Here is a 25,208-nt window from a genome sequence, read left to right as displayed (position 1 = left end):
AGACTTCATTAAAATTAACCATTTCTGCCCTGCAAAAGACATTTTCAAGAGAATGACAAGACGAGATACACACTGGGAAACGATATTCATAAGACGCATCTGGTAAACAACCAGCATCCAAAATACACATTCTGTGACATGGTTTGAGCTAGATTTTTTTTTTTTTAACTTTGTGATGGTATGAAAACAATATCCTTTCATTAGAAACCATATATTGAATTTTGAGTGTTGGCCTCTTCCTGGGCTAGTGATTTGCACTATGTTACCCTCTCACTGGGCAACGGCAGGAGCCTCAAGTCCCAGTTAGTCACATGATCAGCAGGAGAAATAACCAATATCTACAACGTGCTGTATTGCTGAGCTATGACATTTGGTAGGTTAAGTGTATTAAATGCATTTCACCTGATGACATTTTCCACTTACTAATGATTCATCAGGACATAACCCCATCACACATCAAGGAGAACCTTTGAACAAAGAATTCTTAAAACTTAACAGCAGGGCCAGCGCTGCGGCTAAATAGGCTAATCCTCCGCCTTGCAGCGCCGGCACACCGGGTTCTAGTCCAGGTCGGGGCACCGGATTCTGTCCCGGTTGCCCCTTTTCCAGGCCAGCTCTCTGCTGTGGCCAGGGAGTGCAGTGGAGGATGGTCTAAGTGCTTGGGCCCTGCACCCCATGGGAGACCAGGAGAAGTACCTGGCTCCTGCCTTCAGATCAGCGCAGTGCACCGGCCGCAGCGCTCCAGCTGCGGCGCCATTGGAGGGTGAACCAATGGCAAAAGGAAGACCTTTCTCCCTTTCTCCCTTTCTCTCTCACTGTCCACTCTGCCTGTCAAAAAAAAAAAAAACAAAACAAAAACAAAAAACAAAAAAACAACACACACAAAAACTTAACAACAGGAAACAAACAAGACACAATAAAAACCTCACCAAACAAGATAGAAAGATGGGGGCAAGTGTTGTGGCATAGCAGGTGAAGCTGCCATCTGTGATGCTGGTGTCCCATGTGAGTGCTGGTTTGTGGCCTGGCTGCTCCACTTCCAATCCAGCTCCCTGCTAATGGCCTGGGAAAGTAGCGGAAGGATGACCCAAGTGTTGGACCCCTGTCTCCCACACGGGAGACTCAGAAGAAGCTCCTGGCATGGGCCTGGCCCAGTCATGGGCCAGGGGAGCGTATCATCAGACGGAAGATTGATCGATCGATCTCTCTTCTCTTCTCTCTCTCTAACTCTAGATTTCAAATAAATACATCTTTTATTAAAAAAAAAAAAAAAAACGCTAAAAAAAAGAAGATAAAAAGATGGCAAATAACTGTGAAAAGATGCTCAACATCATGTCATCAGAGAAATGCAAATTAATACAACAATGAGATGCTACCACACACACAACAATCAGGCTAAGATTCAGAACACTGACAACACCACAAGCTGGCAAGGCTGCAGAACAACAAAAACTGTCATTTGCTGCTGGTGGAACGCATGATGGTGCAGTCACTTTGGAAGACAGTGTAGCAGTTTCTTACAAAATTAAACTCACTCTTGTTATCTGACCCAGCAGTTGTGCTTGTTCATATTTACCGAAATGAACTGCACAGGTACATCCAGGCAAAAACCAGCACAAAATTATTTACAGCAGCTTTATTCACACTTGCCAAAATTTGGAAGCACTCCAGATGCCCTTAGTAGGTGAGTGGAAAACTGAATAACAGATATAATAACAGATAACGGAATATTATTAGGTACTAAAAAAAAATGACCTACCCAGCCATGAAAAGATATGGAGGACCTTAAGTGTATATTACTAGATTAAGTAAGCCAACCAGAATAGGCCACATACAAAACAGACCCTGGGAGGCAGCAGATGATGGTTGAGTAGCTTGATTCCTGCCACCCATGTGGGAGACCAGGATGGAGTTCCCAGCTCCTGGCTTTGGCCTGGCCCAGCCCTAGTTGTTGGCAGGTATGGAGAGTGAACCAGTGGATGATAGATCTCTCTCTCTCTCTCAAATAAATAAAGTTTAAAAATAAAAGTCTAGTTGGAATGATATTCTAGGAAATTTTTTTCAGAGGAAGTTAATTAGCAAGAGGTAGAATCATGTAGAAGTTCAGTTTTTGTTACAGAAACTAGAATCTGGAGGCTGGCATTACAGCACACAAGGCTAAGCTGCCGTTTACAGTGCTGGCATCCCACATCAGGGCACTGGTTTGAGTCCCAGCTACTCCACTTCTGATCCAGCTCTCTGCTAGCATGCCTGGGAAAGTAGCAGAAGATGGGCCCTTGCAACCAACATGGGAGACCCAGATGGACTTTCGGGCTCCTGGGACAGCCTGGGCCATGGTGGCCTTTTGGGGAATGAATCAGAGAATGGAAATCACTTTATCTGCCTCTGTCATTCTGCCTTTCAAATAAATAAATAAAACCTAAAAAAATTATCTAAAAAAAAAGTAGACTCTGATTTGTAATGTGCAACCCCCCAAGCCTTTTTAAATTATATACCTCCAATGCTTAGTCCAACCCAGAAAGCGTACATTAGGAAGGAAGAGAGTTCACCGACTGTCATGTGGGCACTGCCCATCAGCAGCCCCCCTTTGTACAGGACGGAAAGCACAATCAGGTTCCCAGAGAGCCCGGTCTGTAGGATGAAGGAGACAGAGTCAGGTGGGAACAAAGACCCACAATCCAACAAACATTCGCAAGGCCTATGCTTCCTGTGGCACTGAACTATCACCACAAGAGATTTCTCCAAAATGCAAAGTATCAAATAAAACACACTTTTTGGATATTTTCATATTGAAAGAAATAATTTCCTCACCATGCAAACCTAGATATTAAGTCACCCATTACATTCCTATTTTACTCAATTTACTTGCTTTGCAAAGGAAACAATGACATTAAATTTCTTAGGAAAGGACTAGATAGCCACTGTGTGTGTCTGAATATTCTAATGAAGTGTTCTGGGCTGGGACACGGCACTTAGAGGCTGGCACCCCGTATCTGTGACCTGCTTGGAGGTCAGCAAGGAATGTGGTCTCGGGCCGGGCAGCCTTCTTGCTGTTTCTTTTCGCTTGCTGTTAATCATGGCAGTGACTGAGTGACCTCGGGAGTTCCTGCCAGTTTGAACAGAGCATGAATTTGCTTCCGGGTCCGACGTGTATTTCACATCGTGACACCATGGGGATCAATTTTTGATCCTTCCTTTCTGCAATCCACTGAGCTCATTTTGGTCAATCCTTGGGAAGTCTCACCTTCACTTGCTCAGAGTGACCTGGATGACCCTGTTAAGACTGACGGCCCCACCCCCAGAGAGTCGGATTTGGTGGGTCCGGGTGGGGCTCAGAACTGCAGCGCCAGGCAGCTCTAGGTAAAGCTCATCTGGACCATGCTTTTCTATACCTCATTCACTTGTTTCCTCTTTTTTCACAAATGTATCTCAAGGATGAACTCAGCCTTGACATGAAATAATTTTCTGCTTCTGTCAAGAGCCACAGAACAAAAATCTCTCCCAGTCGTAACCTCTGCCCTTTCGAACCCTGTGAAATGATCTGCTTACTGCGCCGAAGAAGCCGGCCCGAGCAAAAGCCTCTTTCCTTGACAGCTGCATCACATGGTCGACTTTGCTGGTGTATTTCTCCATCTCAGTCATCTCCTTCCCAAAAGCTCGGACAGTTCTTATATTTCCAATACGTTCCTCAGCTAGCTGGGAAAATAAGCAGCACATTTTAGGGGGAGGAGGGTCATACTTTTAAGAATTTCTAGAATAAAAATTAAAATGCAATTCTCATTTAAGCCACTATCAATGGGAAACGAATTAGGACACAGAACAATCCTATTTTTGGAAAAACAAATCTGTATCTATACACATTAGACAGATAGGTAGATAGGAAGGAAAACAGCAGGGTAGTAGATACAGAAATATATGTTTGCAGACAAAAAGATGAGTAGAAAGGCTAGACTCCAAAATGCTCATGACGTTAATTCTGAAATCAGGTTAAGTATACTTTTGACTTTTGTTTATGTTTTCAAATTTTTCAATGATAAACATGCATGTTTTCTGTAACATGAAAATATAAATTGTTTTTATTGCTTTTAAAAAGTAATGTTGGGGCCGGCGCAGCGGCTCAATAGGCTAATCCTCCACCTTGCAGCGCAGGCACACCGGGTTCTAGTCCCGGTTGGGGCGCCAGATTCTGTCCCAGTTGCCCCTCTTCCAGGCCAGCTCTCTGCTGTGGCCCGGGAGTGCAGTGGAGGATGGCCCAAGTGCTTGGGCCCTGCACCCGCATGGCAGACCAGGATAAGCACCTGGCTCCTGCAGCGCGCCGGCCGTGGCAGCCATTGGAGGGTGAACCAACAGCAAAGGAAGACCTTTCTGTCTCTCTCTCACTGTCCACTCTGCCTGTCAAAAAAAAAAAAGTTATGTTGGGCTGTGGTATGGAGGGTTAATGCCCTGGCCTGAAGCACCGGCATCCCATGTGGGTACCAGTTTGAGACCTGGCTGCTTCATTTCCTATGTGGCTCTCTGCTATGGCCTGGGAAAGCAGTGGAGGATGGCCCAGGTCGTTGGGTCCCTGCACCCACGTGGGAGACCCAGAAGAAGCTCCTGGCTCCTGATCGTCACAGCTCCGGTTGTTGTGGCCAATTGGGGAGTGAACCATCGGATGGAAGACCTCTCTCTCTCTCTCTCTGTCTCTCTGCCTCTTCTCTCTCTGTGTATCTCTGACTTTCAAATAAATAAAAAATCTTTAAAAAGAAAGTAACGTTGCACAGCACTGAAAAGCTAGTTTTATTAAATTAACAAAGGATACAGTATCACCCAGAAACTATTTTCTTATTAAGATTTATTAATTTGTTTGTAAAGCAGAATGACAGTGATGCATGAGGGAGAGGAAGAATGAGAATTCTTCCATCTACTCTTTCATCCTCTCTCTTTTTTAAGATTTATTTTATTTATTTGAAAGACACAGTTACAGAGAGAGATTGAGCCAGAGAGAAAGAGACCTTCCACCCACTGTTCACTCCGCAGATGACCACAACGGCCAGAGCTGAACTGATCCGAGGCCAGGAGCCAGGAGTCTCCCCCGGGTCTCCCACATGGGTGCAGGGGCCCAAGGACTTGGGTCATCTTCTACTGCTTTCCCAGGCCATAGCAGAGAGCTGGATTGGAAGTGGAGCAGCCGGGACTCAAACTGGCACCTCTGTGAGATATCGGTGCTGCAGGCCAGGGCTTTAACCTGTGCACCACAGCACCGGCCCCATACTCTTTCATTCTCTAAATGGTTACAACAGCCAGGTCTGCAGCAGACTGAAACCATGAGCCAGCTCTCCCTCTGGTAGGGGACCAAGTACTTGGGCCCTCTTCTGCTGCCTTCCTAGGCACATTAGCAGGGAGCTGCCTTGCCAGGTGAATTACTAGGGAGCTGGAGCAGCCAGGAATCGAAGTGGCACTTCAATATGGGTTGCCAGTGTCACAACAGTGACTTAAGTTACTGTGCCACAACACTTGCCCTCAGAAACAAATTTTATAACATGATTAGCTTTTTTTTTTTTGCTTTTTTACAAGAAATATTGATGTTAAGAAATTAGATGTTCATACAAGGTTCAGTCACATTAGATACAGTTGAGACATGGGTAGAGATCTACTCCAGAAGCCAGAATACTTTGGATTTCCAGGGTCTTGGGCTTGAAACTAATGAAAGGAGGGTACATTGTTCAGAAACCTAAGCACATCCCACAGGGTCTGCCCTCAAGAACCATGACTCTGCACCCATTCTACAGGAAATGGTGAGCATGGGAAGGCGCCTGTACCTGAGTGGCTTGTGCCAGCGAGTCCTGCCTGGCTTTGGTCAGTCTCCGTAGATATCGTCCATAAATCACTGCAAGAATAGAGATTGGAGGCACCACACTCAAAACAAAGGTGGCCAGGCTAGGCGAGACAAAAAACTGTCAAAAACAAAAGTCAAGAGGTGCTTGTTACACAAGATGGCAAGACATTCACATTTCCTACTGAAGGCATGAGTGTGTTTAATGAACAGGTGGGATTGAAGGTGCTGTCTCCAAATGGTGTATCTTGCTTTAGTGGAGTTCACCAGCTCTCTTTAATCTTCATAAAATCCATGAGTATTCCACATAGCACACAGAAGTAATGTGACAGAAAGCTACTCAAGGAAGGATGGGAATATTTTGTCCTCAGACTGATAACTACATCAGACCAAGTCTTCCAACAACAGGGAGAAAGGAGTGAATGGGAGTCCAGCGGGGAGATTCATTCAGCTTCACACTGGCCAGATCATATAGGAGTTTGGCACTCAAGTCTGGATCACCTCCAGGCACTAAACAATTACAATAACATGTGCCACTGAAATGACCAAGATGGCAAACACATGAAAAAAAAAGACTTTATGTCATATGACAAAGAATCAAAAGATGATGACTTGGCAGACACAACTAAAAAGTGGAAGAAGGGTTAGAGCTGTTTTTGCAGTTCAGTGACTTGACGTCAACAGGACAGATGAGGACTCAACAGACGGAAGAGCTTCCAACAACTGGAGGTGCCTAAGGAACAACCAACTTCTACAGGTAGTCGGCTCTCCTGTCGGCCTCGGAATACGGTGATTCTTTTAAATGGCACTAGCGTCTCTTTAACAAATCACTAAAATCTACTTAATCTCATTTGCATGGATAATCAGTACAAGCATCTCTTAAAATGCCAAGGAAACGACGCAGACTGAAACATAAAGCAATGTCAGATCCAGCAACCATTCACCTACTCATTCAACCTATCACTGCTGTCTCCATGTGGCAAGCACTATTCCAGGCACCTAGTAGATGACTGTCCCTCACAGGGTCTTCAGGCAAGGGAACAGAGCAAGGTGGGAGCTCGATAATAATCAAGTAAGAGAGGCAGACAGAACATAAGTTCAAGGGCTAACAGGAATGAGACACTCGGAACAGGGAAGTCCATTAGGATACTTGGACTGAGCCTCAGGGAGCATGGCCATGTCTCTGATGTCAGGACTTGTGAGGCTACCAGGGTGGACATGACCACCATTCTGGGGTCTGAACACAACTGATCTTGAGTGAATGTCCAGATGCTTATCAACCCTCTGTGGTGGGACAGGCACAATCTGTCAGGTTGCTCCATGACTAAGGGTAACTGTCCCATTCCCTTTCCCCTCGCTTTGCTGTGGTTCCATGCTTAATGGGCAATCTGGAACCTGAGAGGAGACTTTGTGTTTTGTTTTTGTTTTGTTTTTTTTTTTTTCAGATTTTATTCAAGTTATACAAGTTTCAAATATTTTATATATATAAACTTAGGGAAAGGAGGCTTTGAATAGCGGAACCATGCAGCTTAGGACGGAAGATCCACAGCGTAAACTAACAAGTCGGCAGCATGCTATAGACCATGTTAGGTTTTCCCTATTTGGCTCACCTTGTCAGGTCTAGGGAGTTTGTGTAGGAGAAACACAGTCACATTTCTGTTCCTGCAGAGCTAAAGACCAGAGCCTGGGGAGTGGAAGGCCTGTGACGGACTGAATGTTTGCGTCTCCCTCGAATTCATGTGTTGAGCCCTACCCCTAGGATGACTGTATTTGGAGATATATACGGTGCCTCTAGGGACATAACCAGGATGAAGTGAGGTCGTAAGGGTGGGGGCCTGATCTGATAGGATAAATGTCCTTATAAGAAGAGACACCAGAGAGCTCATCCTCTCTCCATGTGCACACACAGGAAAGTCACTGCCTACAAGTCAACAGAAGAGGCTGCAGAATGAACGTACTTCCTGCCATTGAGATCTTAGACTTCTGGCCTCCAGAACTGTGACAAACGCGTTTCTACTGCTTACGTCCCCCAGTCTGTGGTATCTGGTGACACATGGCAGCCCAAACAGACTAAAGTGGCCCTCTCTGAATTGGCCATTTGACCTGCACTGGATTCTCTTTCACTGGTAGAAGAAAAGGTTCCCCAAGTGTGTGTGCATTTTTTCCTGGCTTGAACTCTTCCTGAACCGCAGAACTATTTATATTTGGAAATGGCATGTGAGTGCTGACAGGTAGGGTCTTCTTCCAGGGATCTGCTTCCCTCTTAGCTGGGAAGACGTGAGATGTCAAAGCTGTTTTCCATTCCACAGTCACAGCTAACTGGGGGACTCTGGGAACACCCTTTTCATTCTGGACTTCATGCTACCTGGGGCACTGGAAGGACAAAACCCAAGCTTTTCTATTTGGGAGAAAAGAGTGGTTACAGTCCTCAGTCCACTGGTCTGGAACTGCGCTATCCGCAACAACAGCCTCACATGGCTACTGGGAAGTTTATTTAGTTTTAATTAATTGGAATTTAAATTTAAATTAAAAAACAACCCATACTCCAATGAGTTACTGGCAAGCTCACCTCAAGCTCACCTCACACTTCAGAGGCCTGCCACAGACCCAGCCCAGACTAGAAGGTGCCAAGAGGAACCGGGCCAACGCACCATCATGCCGATGCCGACAGAAGCCTGGGCTCCAGCCCTGAGCCCGTCAGAAAGGTTTTCAGTCACCGAGTGTCCCAGGAGCGCGGTGTCTGAGGACAGGCGGTTAATCAGTTCTCCTGTGCGAGTCTTGTCGAAGAAAGCGACCTCCTGCCTCAGGATGGAGGAGAACAACGAAGTTCTCAGCCTGTTCACAATGCGCTGACCTGCAAAAGCAAGCAATGAGGCAGGCCACCTGTTCCCTTGCAGGTGCAGCCTCCCAACAGCCAGCAGCTGGGCCTGGTGCAAGCCCTGTGAGCGCTGAGCTGCTGAGCTTCTGCACTACGTCGCGCTGGTGAGAGCAAACTCGCCCAGGCCCTGGAGTAGTAACAGCCGTGACGGCAGTGAACACTCATTTTCTCTGTGCACCAACAGCTGGGGCACTCATGAGAGGATACAGAGATAAGATAAATATTACATGACACACACAGTTTTTTAAAGTATTATTTACAAAGGAGTTTGACTATATCGACACCCAAAAGCTAATTGTATTCCCTCCTGGAAACCCTCTTCTGCACGGAGCCTTCAAATGGCAAGAACAGGTTAATTATCTACAGAGTATCTTATTAGCTAGCTAAATGGGGAGCTATAGACTTTGACTCCCTGTCCTGGGCTCTGTTGGTGTTGTGGTTGTTACCTGCCTGTTAATAATGAGCTCTCCAGGCAGAAATACCAAAAATGTTATCATCCAGAGAGCTACTCGACAGGAAATGCAGACATGGGACAGATACACAGGTTTCGCAGCTCCACAAAGGTGGCCCAGAATTCCCACTTCACAGCTGAGGGCCTCGTTCTCAACGCTCCCACGAGACGAGGGAGGTGACTTCCCACACTGCTCAACTCCAACAAGCAGCAGAGTTCAGAAGAGGGCACTCTGTCTCAAGTCATCCACACTTCTACACGTGCCCTGACACTGGGGTCTGTCCTCACTGGACGTGAAACCAGGGGGAGACTGTGGCCTGCACACACACAGCTCAAGGCTCAAGTGGACCAGAGAACGCCCCGCGTCTTCCTTAGGATGGCGTGCGGAGGAGCGACTCCTACCTGAGGTTTGCATGAGGTAGACACGGACGGCATTGGCGGCAGCACCACACAGAAACACACAGGTGAGGCCAAGGCAGAGGCGAGTCAGCTTGTCACTGTAGTCCACTGTGGGATTGGTATAGATGATGTCAATGATCTTCCCCAGGAAGAAAGGGGCGGACATGGTGATGACACTGGACACGGCCAGAAACCCCACGGCAGCTGGAAAACATGAGTTTGTACGCTTCAGCAAAAGGGCTGCGGTGCTGAGTCCATGAGGCTCTCCTCCCAGATAAACTGTGTCCAGAGCAGGTGTTGTGTTAACATCAGTCCTTGGAGTTTCTTCCCTGGAGCCCTGGGAAGAGCCGGAGGGTTCCAGAGAAGGAGCAGTGCGACTGTGAGGAAGTGCAGGATCATCCCTAAGCCAGGACAAACACATCTTGCTGACTCCGTCATCCCTTCCGCAGCAGGAAGAACTGAGAGTCAACCCATTCTGGCCTCCCTCCCTGCCTCCTGATCTTTGAGTTCATCTCAGATCATGGTTTTCCTATACTTACTGTTATTCCTTGGTCTAACTGTACCTTAGCTTGAAGACCCAACTATTCATGTAAACCTCTTGACTATGTCTGGTATTTCAAAAACACATCCCACAGGGCAGGCCTTGTCCTGGTGGTTAAGATGCTGGTGAAGATACCATATTCCACATCTGAGGGCTTGGTTTCCAGTCTCTCTCTGGCTCTGGACTCCAGTTTCCTGCTAATGCAGACCCTGGCAGGGTCTTGGGTCCCCACTACCCACATGGGAGACCCTGACTGAGGTCCTGGCTCCCAGTTTGAGCCCCAGCCCAGTCCCACTGCTGTGGGTATTTGGGGGAGTGAACCTGTGCATGAACACTCTCTCAAATGAAAACTAAACACACACACACACATGTCTCTGCCTCTCACTAAATAATCTTCACAAACTAGCTTCAGGGTATTAGGTTTGCAATAGCTCAGTTTTGGTCTTTTGTATCCGTAGGGATGAGACAGAAGGGAGATGGAACCAATCTCAACAAAGACAGGTTACTTTATTAAGAGCAAAGAGGGGTGGCAATCCGTTCTTACCAATACTGTGCCCAGGGCACATTTAGAACTGGGTTTTTATCCAGTTAAGGAGGGGGTTTGCTATTATGGGGTTGGAGGAGGGGGAGGTAGAAAGTAGATGGCAGGAGAGTTGGGTGCTCTTTGAAGCCTCTGGGAACTTTCTCTTATCTGTTTCACAAGCTGCCCCGTGCAGCTTATCTGTCTGCCAGGTGCTTTGCAAGGAGTCTGGAAGGGTCTGATTTAACACCAAGGGTCTCACTAAAGGGAGAAATGGGGTGGGGGGAAAGGGGGGGAAGGATTAGGGAAGGGGCAAAATATCCTTTACAGGGATCCATTACACATGCGATATATTCCTTCTTAAAATTACAGCTTTGGGGAATAAAGCACTAGAACGTAAGTATGATAGGAAAATAAAGAAAAACAAAATTATACATTACCTGAAGAAATAACGGGGATAGAGCCTCATCAGAAAATATCCAGAAATTCAATTAAGAACTACACATATCACAAATGACCACATTCACAATAAGAGGGATGCACATTTAAACTACAAAGATATACTATTTTTTATGTATTGGATGAACAGAGATCAAACAATTTGGCCACTGTGTTGGTAAAGATCTAAAAAAGGAGTAGGGCTACGCTGTGGCGTGGTGGATAAAGCTGCCGCCTGCAGTGCCAGCATCCCATATGGGTGCCAGTTCAAGTCCTGGTTGCTACACTTCTGATCCAGCTCTCTGCTATGGCCTGGGAAAGCAGTAGCAAATGGCCCAAGTCCTTGGGGCCCTGGACCCATGAGGTAGATCTGAAAGAAGTTCCTAGCTCCTGGCTTCGGATTGGTGCAGCTCCAGCAGTTGTGGCCAACTGGGGAGTGAACCAGTGGATGGAAGACCTCTCTCTCTCTCTCTCTGTGCCTCTCCTTCTCTCTCTCTATGTAACTCTGACTTTCAAATAAATAAACCTTTAAAAAAACAAATAAATATACCCTGTTATTGTGGGCCTTATCTGCTTGTGGGTTTTTCAAGTTTATTTACAAACATTCTAGAAGAAAAGTCTCAAGCAGGTGAAACAGATCCTTCTAAGAATGCCATTGGGTGAGTCGGGCAGGATGGGAGGGAGGCTTCCTCTTCCCTGGGTCACATTTGAGTCTGGTACTATGTGGACACCTTACCCAGAGGAAACCTGTTCCCACAGCACAGTCCGTGGCGAGGCTCTGAGAGGGACACGATGTGGACTGAGCCCTGGGAAACACTCTCCCAACACTCGACACACAGCAATCACTTTGCTCTCTGTGCTATGGCTACTGCTACTGCTTCAGTTGATAGTATTACTTTTATATAACCTTAATGAAGACTGTAGCACATACTCAGCGCCAACTGGTTATGTAGCTGGCAAACACAGCTCTAGCAGAAGTATGAGCCTCTTAAGTAGTGAACATTCTGTATGAGGTCCTCACCCTTCCCTGAGGTCACTGTTCAAATATCCTCTCTCCAAGACGGCTGCTCGGACAGCCTCACTTAAAGACGCAGGACACAGCTTGCCTCTCTCCCTCTTCACTTTTCTCCTCGCACTTCCCACCTTCTGGCATTCTAAATGCTTCACTTGTTGTAATCTATCTCTTCACTAGGACATAAGATTTTGGTCAGGGGCTGATTCTGTGGTGCAGTGGGTTAAAGCCCTGGCCTGCTGTGCTGGTGTCCCATATGAGCGTTGGCTTGAGTCCCAGCTGCTCCACTTGCGATCCAGCTCCCTCCTAATGCACCTGGGAAAACAGTAGAGAATGGTCCAAGTCCTTGGGACCCTGCACCTACATGGGAAACCCAGAAAAATTTCTGGCTCCTGGTTTCTGCTTGGTTCAGCGCCAGCTGTCGCAGCCAGCTGGGGAGTGAACAGCGGATAAAGACCTCTCAATCTCCTTCTCCCTCTGTAACTCTTTCAATAAGTAAAATAGATCTTAAAAAAAGATTTATTTATTTGAAAGGCAGAATTACAGAGAGGTAGAGGCAGAGAGAGACAGAGTGAGAGAGAGAGAGAGAGAGAGAGAGAGTTCTTTTATCCGCTTTTATCTTTTATCCTCAGATAGCCCCAAAGGCCAGAGCTGAGCCAATCTGAAGCCAGGAGCCAGGAGCTTCTTCTGGGTCTCCCATGCAGGTGCAGGGGCCCAAGCACTTGGGCTATCTTCTACTGCTTTCCCAGGCCATAGCAGAGAGCTGGATCGGAAGTAGAGCAGCTGGGAATTAAACCGATGCCCATATGGGATGCCGGGGCCACAAGCAGTGGCTTTACCTGCTATACCACAGCGCCAGTCCCATAAAACAGATCTTTAAAAAAAGATTTGATTTTTGTTCATTATTATATCCCCTCTGCCTATGGTGACAGGCACATAGGAAAAGCTCAATATTTGTTGAATGAATGAATGAAACTTTGGCAATGGAGGTAACAGTCTGTCAGACCAAAGTCTTTAATAGCCTAAGCAGGAATGTAAAATCTCGTAGTTCACAATGTCCATGCGGTTGCCTTAAAAACCCATAATCACGGCCGGCGCCGCGGCTCACTGGACTGATCCTCCACCTTGCGGCGCTGGCACACCGGGTTCTAGTCCCAGTCGGGGCACCGGATTCTGTCCCGGTTGCCCCTCTTCCAGGCCAGCCCTCTGCTGTGGCCAGGGAGTGCAGTGGAGGATGGCCCAAGTGCTTGGGCCCTGCACCCCATGGGAGACCAGGAGAAGTACCTGGCTCCTGCCATCGGATCAGCGCAGTGCGCCGGCTGCAGCGCGCTGGCCGCGGCAGCCATTGGAGGGTGAACCAACGGCAAAGGAAGACCTTTCTCTCTGTCTCTCTCTCTCTCACTGTCCACTCTGCCTGTCAAAAAAAAAAAAAAAAAATTAAAAAAAAAAAAAACCCATAATCACAATCCACCTGTGTAATATGAACCTGGGCAAAGGCCCTTCTTTTTGTTGGTTCAGGGTCTTTTTTTTTTTTTTTTAAGATTTATTTACCTGAGAGGCAGAGTTACAGAGAAAGAGAGAGAGGTCTTGCATCCACTTGTTCACTCCCCAAATGGCTGCAAAGGCCAGAGCTAAGCTGATCAGAAACCAGGAACCAGGAGCTTCTTCCAGGTTTCCCATGTGGGTGAAGGGGCCCAAGGACTTGGGCCATCCTCCGCTGCTTTCCCAGGTGCATCAGCAGGGAGCTGGATCAGAAGTGGAGCAGCCAGAGCTGGATCCGGTGGCCACATGGGATGCAGGCACCACAGGCGGATGCTTAACCTACTCTGCCACAGCTCCAGAGCCTTGTCCAGGGTCTTGTTTCAAAGCACCACACTCCTGGGTACAGTGCCCAAGTGAGACTGAAAGTGCATAGGGCAGGGAGAGCCTCTAACTCAGGTTCCACACAGCTCAGCCTAGAAGAACTGGCAGCTCGGGAAGCAGCTGTCCTGGTGAGTGGAGGGTTCAGCACAAAACTCCTTGTTTCATCTTACAGAAGCAGTTTATCTTTCTGGTTTGCAAATGCTCTCCAAAGTACAATGTAGGCGAATGAAGTAAAGGTCCATCTTTCCCCTCCTGTTCGAGTTTTCTGAACTATAGTTACGAATGCACAGTAAGAGTCTGTATTTTATGAATGCAATAATACCCTGAGGTTCCGACTCTGAGCTTGGTTCTTTCATAGCAATAATGCTGATTACAAAGGTCAAAGAACTTAGCTGAATTCAAGCTCACTTCAGGATATGCCTTCTTAGTTTTGCTTTTTATTTAAAAAGATTATCAGCATGTTTTATTACCATTTGTCTACTGTAGCACTGTAGGCTGAAAGGGGCTTTATGTTGGGCAAAGATGGGTCAGAACTGGATGCTACACAATGTAATGACTGGAGGGATTTGGGTAGCAGGTCAGAAGAGCCAGTTCTGGGGGGCTGGCGTTGTGACACAGCGGTTTAAACAGCAGCCTGTGATGCCAGCATCCCATATGGGTCCTGGTTCAAGCTCTGGCTGCTTTGTTTCCGATCCAGCTCCCTGCTAATGCACTTGGGAAGGCAGAAGATGGTCCAAGTGCTTGGGCCCCTGCCACACATGTCAGAGACCTGGATGAAGCTCCTGGCTCTTGGCTTCAACCTGTCTCAGGGCTGGCCATTGTAGCCATTTGGGGGAATGAATGGAGGATCTCCCTCTTTGTCTCTCCCTCTAACTTCTGTCTTTCCAATGAATAATTATTTAAATCTTTTGTTGTTGTTTAAAGGGCCAGTTCTGAAGACGGGACAGACAGGTTCAGAACCGTAGCTCTGCCACGCAGCTGCCTTTGTGTGAGTCACTCAGCTTCTCTATGCCTCAGTCTCTTTATCTGTAAAATGGCAATAAGAATAACACCCTCTTCATGGAGTTGTTGGGAGAGATAAATCAGACACATATGTAAATCATCTGGCACAGGGCCAGGGACTAGGAAGTAAGAAATAAAAGCTATTGCCTATTACTACTACTGTCATTACAAAACCCCAAGTCTCTGGCTGGGGCCAAGGGATTCACAGAGGAGTCCTCCGCCATAGACAAGGGGTGGAGGGGGAAAGGGCTTTGGAGGGAGAAGGTAACTCTGGTTTTTAGACATGCTGGGTTTGGGGAGTCTAGAGACACATTCCATGGATACTACAGCGAAAATATCCACTCGCCCAAGCCGTGCTGTGACACGTGGCTGATGGAGACTGCACTGTACAAAACATGTCAGGTTCTAAGAGGACAGTGGAAAAAATGTAAAGTATCTCATTAACTTGTTCTGTTGTTCTGTAGGAACCCCAGGGGTGGATCTGTGGCAGGTGCAGGCTGAATAAAGGGACCTGGCTGAAGTAAAGGGAAGGAAGCAAAGCCATGAGGGCTGACAGATAGGGAGGAAACGGGGTTTAGGAGACTCTCAGGTCATTTCATGGGGTGAAGCCTCGCACCAAGATCTGAGCCCCAGCATCTCTAGTGCCTCCATCTGACTGTCAGTGAGCCCTCTAGAGCTGGGGGCACCTGCCCACTAACACAGGGCGCTCACCTTGGCCTGGTACCCTCAACAGAAACACGGCGGCAGCCACCTAGGTAGCTTCAGTGTTTCTAGTTGCCACATTAAAAAAAGAAATGGGCAAAATTAATTTTGCTAACAGTTTATCTGATCCAATATGTCCAAAATATTATTTGCATATAACATAAAAAAGACACTTTATATTTACAGTCCTTTTAGAACCCCACATCTATTTTATGCCTCAGTCAATCCTGATCAGCCACTTGTCACAGCCTAGGTGGAGCATGCTAACGCAATCCCTGAAGTAAGATATTTCAGGGGCACCCCAGCACCCCTGGCTCTTTGGAACGGCCCCAGTTTCACAGGCTCGTCCTCCTGATCCACAGTGCCCTGTTCTGGGCAGGCCACTGTCCTGACTGGCTTCAGGAGGCAGCACCTCTGAGATTCCTCACCTCTGCCTTGCTCACTGTGCCCCCTGTACTGTTCACTGTGGGCACTTCACAAACGGTAACTACAGACTCACAAAGCTACAAGCAGGCGACAGGTTCCAGGAAGGGACCCAATCTCCAGCCACACAACCCCTTGTCAGTAATTTGGGGGGCCGGCAGGGTCGAAGTCTGCTGTCCCCAGTCCATCTGGGAAGCTGACCCTGCTGACCGAGCCCCGCCCCCAACCTCCATGCTGGCAGCGTTCTCCTATGGGAACCCTCTCTGGGGGCCCTCTTGCTGCTCACTCCTAAGACCCTGCCCCAAGCACACTGCAGGGCCTCTATCTGCCAGGCACAGCAAGAAGGCTCTGATGAAATGCCTCTTATCTCACCGGCCCACGCTCTGCCCCTCCTGCAGCTTTCAGGACTCCTTCTGGCCAAAGTGCTAAGATGAAGAATTACTAGGTCCAAACGGACTCCGGGGCAGTTCCATGGACGCAAGGTTGGGAAAACAGCTGCAGGTTCCCACACGAAGTGAGAATGGGGCAGCAGGGGTTAAGGGGCAGCTCGTTTGGAAGAGGAATGGAAGTCATGCGTATGAGGCATCGGGAAACTTCCCATGGGAACACCCTGCCTGCAAAGTTTCTGACACAAACCACTTCACATCAAGGGTCTCTTACTGCACAGCTCAGAGGGCACAGTCAGCACACTGAAGATGGATGACAGTATCAGTATTTGAATATACAGCACATTTTTGGAAACTGATTTTTATTTGTTTTCCGAAAGATTAACATTGGGATGACTTCTCTTCAACTCAACAGAGCTTTAATTTTGTTTTATTTTTTGGTCTTCTGACTTTAAAATGTGCACACAATACCACTTTTTTTTTTTTTTTTTTTTTTTTTTTTACAGGCAGAGTGGACAGTGAGAGAGAGAAAGAAAGGTCTTCCTTGGGGTTCACCCTCCAATGGCCGCCGCGGCTGGCGCGCTGCGGCCGGCGCACCACACTGATCCGAAGCCAAGAGCCAGGTGCTTCTCCTGGTCTCCCATGGGGTGCAGGGCCCAAGGACCTGGGCCATCCTCCACTGCACTCCCGGGCCACAGCAGAGAGCTGGCCTGGAAGAGGGGCAACCGGGACAGAATCCGGTGCCCTGACCGGGACCAGAACCCGGTGTGCAGGCTGTGGGCATTTCAAAGATATGTATCAACTTCTGAGGATGCTCTGAGGACAAGTTACAAATTAACAAAGACCTCCCACTTCCTCTTATTGCTACAAATGCCAACATCCAGACAGACTTTACCTATCCAGACAATCTCTAGATATCTATCTGTCTATCTATATCTATCTGGTCATACAAATATTTTCTTAGTGTTTCTTTCTGTTATGCTGGAAGCCCCAGGCAGATCAGGGACCACGTTTCTTTTCAGTTCTAAGTGTAAACCCAGGAGCAAGCATGTAACAAAGGCTCAACACATTTCTACGAAGTGAAGATTTTTTTAAAAGTTTTAATACTAGGAGGCCCTTGCATTTAAATATTCTTTCAATCATGGCTAACAGAATTACTGGTTAGTTTCACTTGAAAGCATTCAATTTTTTAAAAAAAAGATTTGTTTGAGAGGCAGTTACAAAGAGAGAATGAGATCTTCCATCCACTGGTTCACTCCCCAAATGGCCACAAAGGCTGGGGCCGGGCCAGGCTGAAGCCAGGAGTCAGGAACTCCATTCAAGTCTCCCATGAGGCTGGCGGGGACCCAGGCACTGGGCCACCTTCCACTGCTTTTCCAGGCAAATTATCAGAGAGCTGGATAGGAAGTGGAGAAGCTGAGACTCCAGATGGCAGCTTAGCTCACTGCACCACAATTTGGGCCCCTCTTTAAAAAAAAGAAAAAAACAAAACACCAAACCAAACAAAAAACAATTATTTATTTGAAAGAGTTGCAGAGAGACAGAGGCAGCAGTGGTATTGGGTGAGGTGGGGTGGGAGGGTGCAGGTCTTCCGTCCGCTGGTTCACTTTCCACATGGCTGTGCCGATCTGAAGCCAGGAGCCAGGAACTTCTTCAGGGTCTCCCACACGGATGCAGTGGCCCAAGCACTTGAGCCATCTGCTGCTGCTTTCCCAGGTTATAACAGAGAACTGGAGTGGCAGTGGAGCAGCCGGGACTTGAACCAAGGCCCACATGGGATGCTGGCACTGCAGGCGGCAGCTTTACCGGCTATGCCACAGCACCAGCCCCTCCCTTGTTTTGATTTCTTAAAACAATGAATTTCAGGGGCCGGTGTTGTGGCACAGCAACTTGAGCATGAGCTGTGGCCTGCAGCACCAGCGTCCCCAAAGAGCACAGGTTCTAGTCCTGGCTGCTCCCGCTCTGATCCAGCTCCCTGCTAACATGCCTGGGAAAGCACCAGAAGACGGCTCAAGTACTTGGGTCCCTGCCACCTTTACAGGAGACCCAGAAGTAGTTCTGGGCTCCTGGCTTCGGCCTGGCCCAGCCCCAGTCATTGTGGCTCTTTGGGGAGTGAACCAGAAAACGGAAGATCTCTTTTTCTCTGTCTCTCCCTCTCTGTGTAACTCTATCAAATTAGTAAAAAAAAAAAAAATTTAAAGTCAGCATCCCATAACGGGCTGCAGTTCAGATCCCAGTTGCTCCACTTGGGATCCAACTCCCTGCTGCTGGCCTGGGAAAAGCAGTGCACGATGGCCCAATGCTTGCACCCCTGCACTCACGTGGGAGACGTGAATGAAACTCCTGGCTCCTGTGGGCATTGCAACCTTCCGGGGAGTGAACCAGGAGTGAACCTGGAAGATTCTCTGCCTCTCTCTCTCTCTCTCTGAAACTCTGCCTTTTTAACAAATAAATCTTTGGAAGATAAATTAATTTAAAAATGTAAAAAATGAATTGCGATTTAACTGGGATATGATCTACAATCCCATGGCCAATGTGGACTGCCCTGAACAGAGCGCTGTAACTTTCTCCTGGCCACTCAGGGAGACAACAGCACAAAACTCTTGAGCGTTTAGACCGTTTTCCTTCACACCCTACAGTAATGTGGACTGCTTGATACACTTGCGTAATGAAAATAATTTTGAAAACCCAGCATAAAGGCATACCTCGGGCCAGAATTCCTGTTTGTAAAAAGAGGAAAACACGGTCCCAGCTCAGCCCGAGAATGCTTGTCAAAGCCAGAACGGATTTTCCTACTAAGCTGTGGCGGAACAGACCTCAAGGTTCCAGCACCCATCCCGTCTCCTCCCGGGCTGCGGGAGGCCCAGCACAGGCCGGGGGACAGCTCTCTCCGCTGCCTGGGGACCTGCAGGTGGAGCCGCCCCAGCAGCGCGCCGGGCGGGGGACCCTACCTGCCAGTCTCCGGCGCTCGGGATACGCCAGCCCCAGGAGCTTCCGGGCCTCCGAGCGCCCGGCCGCCGCCGCGGGGCGCAGCCGCGAGTCCTCTTCTGCCGTCGCCGCCGATCCGCGCCGCCAGGCCTCGCCTCCCGCCCGGGCAGCGGCCGCGGGGCCGCCGGGGAGCCCAGTGCGCAGGAGCCGGGGAGCACCCGGCCGGATAAGCGCTCCGCACCTGCAGGCGCCGACGGGCCGAGCCCACAGCCCCAGAAGCCGCACGGCTGCCGCGCTGCCGCCCGGGCCCCTGAGACCCCAACCCGGGCGGCCGCTCCTGCAGCGGCGCGCGGCCCCGGCGCCCGCGACAAGCCCCGGCCCTGCGCCCCAGGGCCGCGCCGGGCTCAGGCCCGGCAGCGGCGGCAGAGACCCTGGGGCACGGGTGGCCGCGGTCCACATGCCGGCAGCCGGCAGGAGCCGCCCCGGCCCCGCCGGGCTCCGCCGCACGAGCAGCAGAAGCGGCCAGGCCGCGGGGCCGCGCATGGCGCCGCTAGCGACCCGTGCACCTCAGCCTGCCGGCCCGGCGCACACCAAGCCCGGGACCCTCTCTAGCCCGGCCCGGAGCGTGAGGCGTGGACGCGGCGCTGCCCGCCCCTCCCCGCCCGCTGTCACCCGCCTTATCGGGTCCGCGCCCCCGGGTGGCGCCCCGAGCCGCTCCCGCCCCATCCCCATCGCACTTCGCGGCACTCCCGGGCCAGCCCACGACCCACCCCTTAGAGCGGCGACCCATACCCTACACCCGTCTCCAAGAAGCCCAACCCTCCCAACCCGCCTCCGGCGCCCTCCAGCAGCGCCCCCCACCGGACAGCGATTCGCCCGGCAGGTCACCAGCACCACCAGGGACCAGGCCGCGGACAGCGAGGATCTCGGTCGCGCCTGCGCACTGCCGCTCGGGGAGCTTTTTCGCGCTTCTCTGTCCTGGGTCCTAGGTACTCGGGAGCGGCGCGAGCCTTTTCTCACGCCGGCCGAGGGGCGGAGTGCGCAGACGCGAGCGCAAGATGGCTGGAGCGAGGACGGGCCTTTAGCGCTTGGGCGCTGGAGAGGCCGAGGGGCGTGTCGGCTGGCGGCGTACTGCGGTGGAGCAGTGGGCTGCGACGCGGGAAGACTGCCATAGAGCGCGGCTGCGGGTCGGCTCAGCTGCGGGAAGGCGCTGCGGAGGGGGCGGTTGGTGAACCGGGACACCTGGATTGAACTCTAACCCCTGGCTTTGACCTGGCCCAGACTGAGCTATCCAAGGTTTTTACAGCGTGAACCAGTGGATGGAAACTCACTTGCGCGCGCTCTCTGTGTCAGCTTTTCAAATGAAATGGAAAAAATGCATATTTTAAAAAAGCAGGGGTGATTAGTGAAGTCGTTCTCAGTGAGCAGAGCCCAGATGTGAGGAAGGAACCTTCCCCTCGGGGTGACATTTCCAAATGGCCACAGGGCTTTCCTCCTCCCCTTTTTCTAAGAGAAATGTTTGTAGCATTGTCTTCTCCTTGTATGGTCTCTTCCTTTATTTATTTGAAAGGCAGAGTGATAAAGAGAAATCTCCCATCCACTGGTTCACTCCCCAAATGGCCACAAGTGCTGAAGCCAGGGCCTGAACCCCAAGGGCGGCAGGAACTCAAGTTCTTGGGCCAACACCTGCTGCTTTCCCAGGTGCGTTTGTGGGGAACTGGAGTGGAAGTGGAGCAGCCAAGTCTCAGACGGGATGCAGGAGTGGCCAGCGGCAGCTTCCCGCTCTGCGCCACGATGCCCGGCCCTGTCCTGTGTGTCTTCTCCCTGCATCCCGCACTCTGTGTTGGGCACATACAGGGACCCTAACCCGTCTATTAGCACAGGTCTCTGAGTTCACACGGAGACACTTTGAAACCTTGGTTTTCAGCCCAGTGCTGTGAGATTGAGTGAGGCTGGGATCAAGTGTTGCGTCTGGGAAGCATGGATAATTGGGGTCGGGGGACCACTGTTGTCATCTGAATGACTAGCCTGGAATCCTCACCCCTCCTATATCCACACCACTTCCACATGGAAGGTGTGCACTTCCCGCCTCCAGACTTTGGACGTGGTCGTGTGACCTCCCTGGGCCAGCGGAAACCAATGGGGCAGGCGACGGACCCGCTCTGAGCCCCGTCGGTGGAGGCTGCACGGGCTTGAACTTGCCCTCTCGCCCGTCTGCCCTGCCGGAGGAGGGACAGAAGCAACACCGATCCTTCCGGGCTGCAGATGTTCAACCAGAAGCACGGGTCTTCCTGCTGCCCAGGCCTGAAACAGGGTCATGTGGCTGAGGCCAGCCTGCATCAGCCAGCCACAAGCAACACTGAGATCCACAAGAACCCGGCACTGCTGTTTTCCGACACTGGGTTTCCAGGGGCTCGCTCATTCCCACCGCCGCCTGTGAAGTGCCCCTTGCAACTGGCTCCTCACTTCCTAGCTGGGTCTCCCAAGTCCCTCCTCTCTTCTTGTTTTACTCAATCTGCCTTTGTGCCATCTCTCGCCTGGCTAACCCCACACCCTGCCACCCTGCGTACTGGACTCCCCTAGTCGGTCCTCCTCAAAGCAATTTTCCTGCCATGCAAGACTATCATCAGTTGTCAGCGTCAATCCGCCATTGGAGGCTCACGGCTCCGGTTTCATCTACAGGGTCTCTCCCTTTGCGACATTTGACCGTGAAAGAGAGGGCAAGGTCTCTAGGTCGGAGCAACTGCCTGCACCCCTGATTGTTGTCCACTCGGTCTACTTCCTCCCAGGATTATATAAGAATCTTTGGTCCCTACAGTACGTACGTAAGCACATAACCAAGTGTGATACGTGAGGCGGCTTTAAACAGCAACAGCTTTATGCCTGAAATATTTGGCTGGAAGCCCCAAATCAAGCTGTCGCCAGGACCAGGCTTTTCCGAGACTCTTGGTGGAATCCTGCCTCGCTCTTCCCAGCTTTGTCCCCGATGGCCTTCTCCTCTCCCCACAGGGACACCAGCCCTACCGGAGCAGGGCGCACTCTGAGGATGCCATCTGCACTTGCTCCTGTCTGCAAAGACAAAGCAGTGTCCCCCACAGACGCCGGGACGCAACGTATCTTTCTGGGAGACACCGTTGAGCTGCTGGCTTGCAGGATGACGTACAAAGTCCTTGGCCCAGCACGTACAGACCTGCTCAGTCTGTCCTCCAGCCGGGTCTCCACCCTGATCTCCGTCATGCAACTCTGTTCCTCGCTTGTCTTGGAAGGAGAGAGCCACTGCCCGCCTCGGCGGCTTTCCTGGTGCCTCCCTTCCACACGGAAACCTTTCCTTCCGCCTCTCAGTTCAAAGCCACCTGGAAGACGTATTCACCTCTTCCTGGACCAGCAGAGCAATCGGGTTTCTCTTAGTCCTTTGGAGAACGAGTTACAACTTCTCGTGTTACTCCAAGTCCAGAAGAGAGCTCTGCGTGCCTTAGCACAACCTCCTAACAGTATCCGGAATCTTCCATCAGAGTCCCTTGTCCTCACAGTGCCAAGGACATAGAGCTGGACCAGGATGAGTTCCACCCAATTTCTTTGGGAGAACATTTACCATGAACATGTCAAAGGTTTATTTTTAAGATACTTTTTTTTTTTTTTTTTTTTTTTTTTTTTGACAGGCAGAGTGGACAGTGAGAGAGAGAGACAGAGAGAAAGGTCTTCCTTTGCCGTTGGTTCACCCTCCAATGGCCGCCGCTGCAGCCGGCGCACCGCGCTGATCCGATGGCAGGAGCCAGGATCCAGGTGCTTTTCCTGGTCTCCCATGGGGTGCAGGGCCCAAGCACCTGGGCCATCCTCCACTGCACTCCCTGGCCATAGCAGAGAGCTGGCCTGGAAGAGGGGCAACCGGGACAGAATCCGGCGCCCTGACCGGGACTAGAACCCGGTGTGCCGGCGCCGCAAGGTGGAGGATTAGCCTATTGAGCCACGGTGCCGGCCCGTCAAAGGTTTATTTTTGAAAAAGATTTATTTATTTACCTGAAAAGCAGTGACAGAGAAGAGAGAAATTGAGAAAGAAAGAGAGAGAGAGAGAGAGAGTCTTCTATCCACTGGTTCAATCCCCAAACAGCCACAACAGTCAGGGTTGAGCCAGGCCAAAACTAGAAGCCTGGGACTCCATCCGTCTCCCAGTGGGTGGCAGGGGCCCAAGGACTTGGGCCATCTTCCACTACTTTCCCAGGCACATTCGCAGAGTCTATTTCTGAATGATGCCGTTGTCAGCTGCTCAACCACATTTCAGAGTCCTGGGTCCTCTACTGTATACTCTGGGTTCTTTCTACTTGGAAAACGTAAGGTCTGCCTTCCAGGGAGAGTCATCTAATTAAATAAATTACACGGAGCAATTGCAGCATTTAGCTAAAACTTCTTGTTTACCCTGTGATGTGATCATGAGAAGATCCAAGGTAAAGGTAGGTTTTTTTTTTTTTTTGGACAGGCAGAGTGGACAGTGAGAGAGAGAGACAGACAGAAAGGTCTTCCTTTGCCGTTGGTTCACCCTCCAATGGCCGCCGGCGCACCGCGCTGATCCGATGGCAGGAGCCAGGTACTTCTCCTGGTCTCCCATGGGGTGCAGGGCCCAAGCACTTGGGCCATCCTCCACTGCACTCCCTGGCCACAGCAGAGAGCTGGCCTGGAACAGGGGCAACCGGGACAGAATCCAGCCCCCCAACCGGGACTAGAACCTGGTGTGCCGGCGCCACAAGGCGGAGGATTAGCCTATTGAGCCGCGGCGCCGGCCCAAGGTAAAGGTAGTTAATGTCAGGTCCCTCTGCAGTTCCTGACCTGTTTAATAAATTCCTGTTGCTAAGTATCTAAATCAGTTTTGAAAATTCCAGCAGGAGGCAGGCATTTGGCATAGCAGTTACGATGCTGTCTGGACCACCTGCATCCCACCAGCAGAGCACCTGGGGTTGAAACCCAGCTCTGCTTCCAACCAGCTTCCTGCTAATTTGCTCCCTGGGGAGGGGGGGTAGCAGATGATGGCCCAAGTGCTTGGGGCCCTGCCACCCATGTGGGAGACCCAGATGGGTTTCAGCCTGGTCCAGCCCCAGCTATTGTGGGCATTTGGGAACTAAATCAGCTAATGGAAGATTCCCTCTCTCTCTCTTTCTTTCTCTCTCTCTCTCCCTCTCTCTCTCTGCCTCTCAAATAAAATAAATGTAAATCTACAAATTAAAACAAAAGTTCCGGCTGAAAATTCTCAGAATCACTCTTTGGCCAAATGTCTAAACACTTGCCCCCAAAGGGACAAGGGTGAGAGAGAATGCGCATGCGGGTCCTCTTTGCAAAGATTCCAGCAGGAAGAAGAGGAAGTGACGCACCCACACAGCAGGTGGCAAGAGCCAGAAGCCACTGTCAGCGCTGGACCGAAGAAGAAGAGCAAGGGCGAGTCCCAGGGCTGGAGCCAGGACTGGGCCCCTGACCAGAAGTGTGCAAAGTAAGAAGGGCAGCCCCACACTCTGGCGGCCCGAGAGGACATGATGGCCATAGGATGGCGATGGCCAGGGAGTAGAAACTTGGACCTCTCCCTCCCTCCTCCCTCCGTCCGATCTCCTGCCGGTGCCTCCCAGGGTTAAACTCAAGCAAAACCAGAGGCAATGGAGCCCAGCACGCAGCCCTCTGAAAGCTCAGCTCTGGAATAAAGAAGATGGAAAAAAAAAAAAAGGTGGAATCAGATCTGAGGGCCTTGCAGAGAAACCCAGGACACGCATTTTAATCCCAAAGCCTTGCTTCTCATTAGACGGTCGGGCTCAACAGCCCTGTCCCTGCCCCTGAAGAGGAAGAGAGGTTAGAGATTTACAGATTGTGAGA

The 25,208-nt window shown here is 50.3% G+C and overlaps 1 protein-coding gene across 2 annotated transcripts in view; it reads right to left on the bottom strand.

Moving 5' to 3' along the window:
* The window catches only part of ABCB10 (ATP binding cassette subfamily B member 10), a 43,442-nt gene extending 23,417 nt beyond the window's left edge, over window positions 1-20,025 (bottom strand). Inside the window, exons 1-6 of one of the 2 annotated variants that reach the window (XM_089311846.1) lie at window positions 19,382-20,025; window positions 9,547-9,747; window positions 8,467-8,669; window positions 5,802-5,936; window positions 3,550-3,696; window positions 2,496-2,631 (exon numbers count right to left, since the gene is read on the bottom strand). In XM_089311846.1, coding sequence (XP_089167972.1) covers window positions 2,496-2,631; window positions 3,550-3,696; window positions 5,802-5,936; window positions 8,467-8,669; window positions 9,547-9,747; window positions 19,382-19,901 — 1,342 coding nt within the window. In that variant the 5' untranslated portion in view covers window positions 19,902-20,025. The remainder of the gene's footprint in view (window positions 1-2,495; window positions 2,632-3,549; window positions 3,697-5,801; window positions 5,937-8,466; window positions 8,670-9,546; window positions 9,748-19,381) is intronic. The other variant, XM_051820937.3, reaches the window with a different exon arrangement.
* Between the last annotated feature and the right edge of the window lie 5,183 nt (window positions 20,026-25,208).

The sequence above is a fragment of the Oryctolagus cuniculus genome, chromosome 13, assembly GCF_051225735.1.
Source record: "Oryctolagus cuniculus isolate XC-2025 breed Fujian yellow rabbit chromosome 13, ASM5122573v1, whole genome shotgun sequence".
In the NCBI taxonomy this organism is placed as follows: Eukaryota; Metazoa; Chordata; class Mammalia; order Lagomorpha; family Leporidae; genus Oryctolagus; species Oryctolagus cuniculus.
The sequence above is the reverse complement of the archived record's forward strand: the minus strand, read 5'-3'. Positions and strand labels throughout refer to the sequence as shown.